Source organism: Monopterus albus, unplaced genomic scaffold (assembly GCF_001952655.1).
Source record: "Monopterus albus unplaced genomic scaffold, M_albus_1.0 scaffold23.1, whole genome shotgun sequence".
In the NCBI taxonomy this organism is placed as follows: Eukaryota; Metazoa; Chordata; class Actinopteri; order Synbranchiformes; family Synbranchidae; genus Monopterus; species Monopterus albus.
Genome location: NW_018127903.1, coordinates 4064035 through 4071722, shown reverse-complemented (window position 1 = coordinate 4071722; position 7688 = coordinate 4064035). Strand labels below are relative to the sequence as shown.

General features: G+C 40.8%; 1 protein-coding gene across 1 annotated transcript in view; it reads right to left on the bottom strand.

Moving 5' to 3' along the window:
- Positions 1–1293: 1293 nt before the first annotated feature.
- coro1ca (coronin, actin binding protein, 1Ca) overlaps positions 1294–7688 on the bottom strand; it is a 33066-nt gene continuing 26671 nt past the window's right edge. Inside the window, exons 6-11 of the mRNA XM_020594488.1 lie at positions 7194–7313; positions 6757–6861; positions 5568–5713; positions 5402–5459; positions 5035–5277; positions 1294–3930 (exon numbers count right to left, since the gene is read on the bottom strand). Coding sequence (XP_020450144.1) covers positions 3811–3930; positions 5035–5277; positions 5402–5459; positions 5568–5713; positions 6757–6861; positions 7194–7313 — 792 coding nt within the window. The 3' untranslated portion in view covers positions 1294–3810. The remainder of the gene's footprint in view (positions 3931–5034; positions 5278–5401; positions 5460–5567; positions 5714–6756; positions 6862–7193; positions 7314–7688) is intronic.

Below are 7688 nucleotides of genomic sequence, written 5' to 3'. Positions count from 1 at the left end.
TTATAATCTGTATACTTTTTAAAATATTCAGGGTTTTTTTTTCACCAATTTTTCCCATTCAGATGAATGGGAGAATCTTCAAATCTTCCTCCTCTTTCAGCCTTTATAGCTTCAGCACACTTTCAGCTAGAAAAAAAACATTCAACCTTTAAACAATTCAGCAAATCTTCAGCTATTCTTTTTGTATTCAGCTTAAAAGCTCCAAGAGTCACATTATTAAGACTGATGACTCCTGGGGGTACCATCAGAAGCTCTGCACACTGGTAGCTCCATGGCTTTTTAAAAACATTAAGGTAACATAAACATATCAGATTATGATGGATATATGAAAATAAAAGCATACATTGTGGCTGACTATCTTAACCAGATGACAAAGCAGCAGGAACCTAATGTTAAAGATTATATTTAGTAACAAGGCCTTTCTACTTAAGGCAAAATTACCAGGAAAAGTTAACATTCAAGAAATTATTAGTTTCATGTTTGTTTTTAAACAAAGACATACACTATGATATAGATCAAGGAATGAATTTTCAAACTTGGTGCGATTCAGATGTCCTCTCTGCTGAGTTTCTGGTTCAGAATCTAAAGCTGTGTGCTGCTGGGAAGAGACTGTGTCCACATTGTCTGACCACAAACAGGCTGCTGTTCACCGTTCTGTCAGACTCTAGTCAGTTATTTGTCATTCTTTTTCATTAAAAATGGATTTGTAGTTGCAACATTAGCCGTTTCCATCTTAACCAGTGGTGTTTGCCTTGATGTTTTTTGTCATGATAGTAAAACTGAATAGGCCTCTTTGGTTGGATAAAACAGTCCTGAGATCTCAGCAGTGGGGCTACTGGTGTGTGGAGGCTTCAACACATTATGAAAATAGATTCTGGGAGCAAAGTTGTAGGTTTATTCTAAATAAAATCAGCCTATATTAATTGTGTGGATGCTGAGTCCCAACTTCAGCTTTTCATTTCATCTTTTACAACTATTTGAGTAACAATTTACAAAAACTGCAACACCCAGCTTTTGTATATTTGTGGAGTGTTTATAAAGACTCAGGTCTCCTGAGGAACTGGGCTTGGAGCCCAGTGCCACAGACAGGTTGACAAAGTTGTGAAGCAACAAGAGACAACGACTAATATATTGGCTTTGGACTTTTCATGGGGTTTGTTGGCAAGAATACTGGATAATGTCAGTCTTGACTATTCACAGGGAGTTTTCAGTGAAGACAATCCTAAAAGCAGTAATGGCTGAATGCAAAAGATAAGCAAACAAATTAGCACATTTCAAACCTGTACGATGAGCCTGTTTTAAAAATTCTTTATTAATTTTTTTTATAATCAATGTTTGATACTTGAAGCAAGAATAATGAACACAAATGCCGAGCAGACCCCCACATGAGGCGATTTTCTTTCTTGATATCCATACGACTCCCAGTAGAAGAGGTTCTGCTTTTCTCGTGATGCATTATGGCAAGGTGCAGAGGACACAGGCTAGGGGAAACGTTTAAAACCCACCTCCCATACAAACACCCTCTTCAGCACAACCACAAAATGGGGGAAAAAAAAAATACAGAAAATATGGTCATGGTATTTACACAGCTTTCACTCCTTTTTCTAGACCTTAATTACACACATACATCTATCTCTCAGCTGCACATTTCTCCAACCTACAGTGTCCCTGAATCGCTATACACTACTACTCCTCCTCAAAACGCAGATGTTGTGCCAAGAAAGAATCCATAGAGTAGCAGTCTGATATATAAGACAGGGCAATGTAATTTGTGTCAGACCTGCATTTCTATAGCGTTTCCTGTCACTAATATTCTACAACTCACTGCTCATATTGGATCGTCAAGCCACAATAACTCAAAGGGCCGAAAGCCCAGGCGACAGCTTCTCGGTGTTGCATCAGTGTTTAAGATGCTCTGTACCAAAGTGAAAAGTATCAAAATGTTAAGGGTGCAAACCCTGAGCGGTAATGCTGCCTGGTGTATTGCGGTTTTATCTGGCAGGATTTCATGATGTCATCCACAGAGCTGACATGCAGTACTTTAGGAATACGGTGTTCTTACCAACTATAGCACCACAAAGTGGTTTTAAATCTGGGCACGTATCACATCTCCCATTTACTACACAACTACTACTCTCAAAACACTTCCATGGTCACCTCTATGGCACTTTCAGGTCTTTAGTAATATTTACTGAAGGCAAACAACAGACTCAACCATTACCCGTCTCAGCTTCCCACTGGGAAACAAATCTAAAGCATCGAGAAAATAGCACTTCTATCGGAACAAAACAGCTCAGGCTGGACATGGGTGGCTTATTTTATACTGATCTGGGGAATCTGAGAAATACCCATTTAAAAACCAGCAAGAAGTGGAAGTGCTGAGAGGGATACAAGAACAGCTGGAACAAGAAACAGGCTAAAATTAACAGTGAAGTAATAACCCAACTATTCAATTTGTCCAAGTCAGAGGCGAGCCTTGGATGTTCAACTGTGAATCAATTTTACCCCACCCACCCACCCATAATAAGAAACAAAGCAGGAACGCCCACAGTGAGGGGTGCCCAAAAGGCCAAAGACACATTCACACAGAATCTAGGCCATTTAAGTTTCTGTAGCAATCTCCAGTTTTATCACTTGGTGTCATTTTATATCAGTTCCTCTTTTGTTTTTTCAGAAAACACAGATGTGAGATGGCATATAATGCAAAGGAACAGTGACAATAAATAATCCCAACTACACTTGACTACGCCTGTGTGCCGAGCAAGCCCATGGATACTAAACACTGAGGTTGGTGACTGCACCTCTCACAGAACCAAAGAGCTGACAGACATTTTCCCACTCAAAGGTTAAAAATTTGATCCTTCCATAGTCAGCACAAAGTGTCACAATGACAATCAACCAGTGTAACCAAATCACTACAGTCAAAATCTTTTTTCTTCCTTTACACCAAAAAGTGCTACTGAGATTTGTGGAATGCTTTAGTTGTTTTCTCCAATAAGCACATGTTAATGAAACAAGGTAGAAAGGAATGCATGTTTATGTGAACAACTGGGTCCACAGTCAGAATGGTGAGAGCAAGAGGAACAAAAAGAAATGGCAGAAAGCAGGAACCGATTTGTGCAGCTTCAACACAGACAGCAAGAATATGTCATTTATAAAGTATCTGAGTGTTTGATGTTGGACTGTGGCAGCTAAATGTCTTCAATCAAAATTTATTTCCTTCTAATTACTGGATGTCAATCTTCCATTCATAATTATTCAATTTATTTAAATCATTTTAATTGATGAAATCCTCGTCTTTTCATAAAGCAGGCTACTAGACAGAGCATCCTCATTTGTATTTTGAAAGAAATACTGTTAAGGAGGTGTAAACAAAATTTCAAATTTGGCAACATAATTTTGGGATATATGGTAACATGAAACACTGATGCCTATTTAAAAAAATATTTGGGTATACCCTGGTTATTTGGAACTGTTGACACGAGAGTTTATTCTAAAACTAAAGTAATTATGTAAGACCTTTTTATACAAGTAGATAAAATAAAAAGACTGCCACAGAATAAAAGGGAAGTCCTTTGTTGACACAAAGTATTCAGTATTCTCTGCTAAATTTGCCACATGTCCTTATTCCACATGTAATAAACTGAGGGGTGGGGGCTGCCTAAGAAAAGGTTCATCTGGAATGTTGCTAGGGATTGGTGCTCGGTGGGACTTGGACCAAACACTGCCATTGAGATAGGCAGTGACCAGTCCTGCCCGCCTCCCAGCCAATGGAACGTCCTGAATTGTAGTGGGTTGGGTACAGGTTCCTTAGATGGCAATTTTAGACATTTGCTCTTCAAGTTTGATGATTCGCTTCTCCTGACTGCTGACCAGGTCCTTGAGGGATTTGATTTCTTTCAAGATCTCCTCCAGCTTGGCTTCAGATTTCTGTGGGAGACACAAGAAATAACCATTAATATCAAAAAACTGCTACAGCCACCTTGTTGTGAAACCAGCACACAACTACAGTCACAGCTGAACAACTCTCTAACCTAAGGCACATCTCAACAGAACACAAGACAACTCCAGTGGCAAAAGCACCACCTACAGTCCATGTAGCAAGGCCTGGTGCTCTAAGGGTTAAGGCCTTGGAGAAGGAGAAGGTTGGAGAAGTGAGCTTACAGGAAGGTTGCTGGTTCAATCCCTGGACCAACAGGATTAAAACTGGGCGGGTCTGGTGGGAAAGCCATGCTTGCCCCACCTTCATGTAATGGCTCTGAGCAAGGCCCTGAACCAGTGGCCAGCAGGTCAGTCTGTGGTTGTACTGGGCAGCTTCCAGGTGTAACTGTGTGAATGTGATCAGGGCGTTCCAGCAAATGAGAGTTAGCCTCTCAGTAAACGTACCCTGTCTAAATAAGGATTAAGAAGGAAAAAAAAGTTTTGCCAGTGCTGGAGCCCAGTGGCCTGTGATTACAGAACTGTAAACGCACACGGGCTGGGTCCCAGGAGGTTGACTATGTTGTGGGTGAAGTGCGGCAGGACGCCCAGAGCAGCAACAGACCCCTCAGTTTGTGGGTAAGAGTGAATTATCAAGATCTATAAACCGCCTAGTGAACACAGCCAGCAACCTGCCCTGCTTCTTACACGTACAGTTTGTCTAACGCTACGACCTCTAGAGGGCTAGAGGCCAGTAGCGAGGGGCATTAATGTCTGAGATGGTGGTGTGAGTTAACCAAATTAAACATTTAAGAAAACAACAAATGTTTCCTAGTTCTATCAAGAAGTCAGCTTGTGCACTTATGCTATTTTCTGCCATTTTATAGACCAAATGATAATTTGAGAAAATAGTTGGCAGATCAAAAGATAATGAAAATAATCTTTAGTGTCAGTCCAAACAGTTCACAATGAAGTTCCTCATCAATTTGCTTAAGTGTGAGCTTAAGAAAATATCCATATTGCCCTACTCTACTGTGTGAACTGACCATCTGATGTAATATTGGTTGCATTTATCAGACAGACAATCTGGAGAGCTGAGGAAAAACAAACACTCACAATCGATGGAGTCGGAGAGGCAGCCTTGGTGGCAGGGTCTGAGTGCTCTGTTTTCTTGGTCACCTTGTTGTCCAAAATGTTCTTTTTTACCACCTTGAATTCACGATTCTTGACCGGGACATAGCCATTCTTGAGGGAGATGAGGATGGGGTCTCCATTCTTGCCCTCAAACCACTCCTCAGCCTCCAAGGCAGGGTCCGGGCCAGCTGTGTCTGGGTACAAGTCGTCCTGGAACAGGTCCGACTGAAGGGGAAAGGACACAGCGACAGGGTGTGAGGAACGCTCTATAACCAAGGCTTCACTAGGCTGCTGAGGGAACAGGTAGATCAGACATCAGTAACCATGGCCACTTAGCATGAGGACTCACCTTTCTAGGTACAGTCATCACAATAGGCTCACACTTCCTTTCATGCAGTTTATAGAACCTGGCAACATACAAATGCAAGCCAATTACCCGCAGTTCAGTGCTTTATTAAACAAAGGCAAAAAACAGCTTTAGAACAGGGAATTTTTAACAATTTGTCTTAGTTTACCTTGCAATTTCACACTTATTCACATCAAGGCCCCTCTTGGTCATGTAGCCCATGCCCCTCTGGGGCTCCTTGGAGACAAAGGTGTTGAGGAAGTGAACATATGGAGCCTCATCTGTGATTTCAAAGTAACGGATGCTGCTGTCACCCTGTCAGGGAAGAAAGAAGAATTTTATTTATAGTCATGGCCAAAAATATTGGCACCCCTGCATTTCTGTCAGATAACACACTACTTCTCCCATAAGATTGTTGCAATCACAAATTCTTTGCTGTCCTCATGTTCATCTCTTTTCCTTGCATTGGAACAACAAGCAAAGAAAAAAAAAGCCAAATCTGATACGCTCCACACAGAACTCCAAAAATGGACTATACAGAACTATTGAAATAGTTTTATTTCAAGCAGGTGGTTCTCCTTTAACTTGTAATGAAACTCACCTGTAGCAACCAACAGGTCCTGGCAGTAAAGAAATCAAACATGCAACTAGTTAAAATGGAGAAAAGCTGAGTCAAGCCTTGTGTCATGTGGACCACACTGAGAATGGAGAAAAGAAAGAAGAGCAAAGAATTTGTCTGAGGATTTGAGAACCACAGTAGTGGAAAAGCCTGGACAATCTCAAGGCTACAAGTCCATCTCCAGAGATCTGGCTGTTTCTGTGTCCAGTGTGCGCAACATTGTCAAGATGTTTTCTAAATCCCATAGAATGCCTGTGTAGAGACCTCAGAACAGCAGTTGGGAGAAGGAACCCTTCAAATCTGAAAGACCCAGAGCAGATGGCAAAAAAGAATGGTTCAAAATTCCAGTAGAGAAGTGTAAGAAACTCTGATGGTTACTGGAAGTGATTGATTTCAGTTATTTTGTCCAAAGGGTGTGTTACCCATTATGAAGTTGAGGGTGTCAACAATTCTGTCCAGCCCATTTTAAGAGTTCTAGGTGGAATGTATCAAGTTTGGCTTTTTTTCCCCTCTGCATTGTTGTGTTGTTCCAATACAAATAAAAAATAAACATGAGAATACCAGAGAATTTGTGATTGCAACAATTTTTTTGGGAGAAGTGGTGAATGATCTGACAGAAATGCTGGAGTGCTAATATTTTTGGCCATGAATGTATGTATTTAGCTAGTGGAAATCAAATTCAGACTTCTGGCTCTGTGTTATAATAATGTTTGATGGAGTGCTGGAAAATGAAATTTACCTTCCCACAGAGGTAAACAACATTGGTGTCTGGGTCATAGAATGGCAAGAGCACTCCATTACTGGTGTCCACCTCATTAACAGTCATGGGTTCCTCCAAGTTTTGCTAGAAAAAAAGCATAATTATTAATCTGACACCTGTGGAAAGACTATGAATACAGAAATGGTAAGAATCTTCAAGAAACAGGAAGAGGTGGGTGTTAGCCTACATGGTTGTACATTAGTTATGAATAATGCAGTAGATTCCATAGCAATAAAAGTGTGAACATGGTGCTCATTTAATGTGTACACTGCTTCATTTTTACTGATGACTTAAAGGAAAAACCTGTTCTCTGAACAAAAAGAACTACATTTCACACAAACTGAATATTATGAGAAATGTCGAGCCCATCATGTCTGGACTTATGTAGTGGGGTCAACAATCCTGAAGCAGCTTACCATGTTCCACAGGGCTAGCTGTCTCTCACTCATGCGACTGAAACCTGTGGTGAGGATGTTGCCATCCGATAGGAAAATGGCTCTCATGGGTCGAGCGCCCTCATGTGGCTTCTCCTTCTCCTGTATGTGAAGTATAGTTTATATACAGTGGGTACGGAAAGTATTCAGACCCCCTTAAATTTTTCACTCTTTGTTATATTGCAGCCATATGCTAAAATCATTTAAGTTCATTTTTTCCCTCATTAATGTACACACAGCACCCCATATTGACAGAAAAACACAGAATTTGACATTTTTGCTGATTTATTAAAAAAGAAAAACTGAAATATCACATGGTCATAAGTATTCAGACCCTTTGCTGTGACACTCATATATTTAACTTAGGTGCTGTCCATTTCTTCAGATGACTGTGACTGAGCTCCAGAGATGCAGTCGGGAGATGGGAGAAAGTTGTAGAAAGTCAACCATCACTGCAGCCCTCCACCAGTCGGGGCT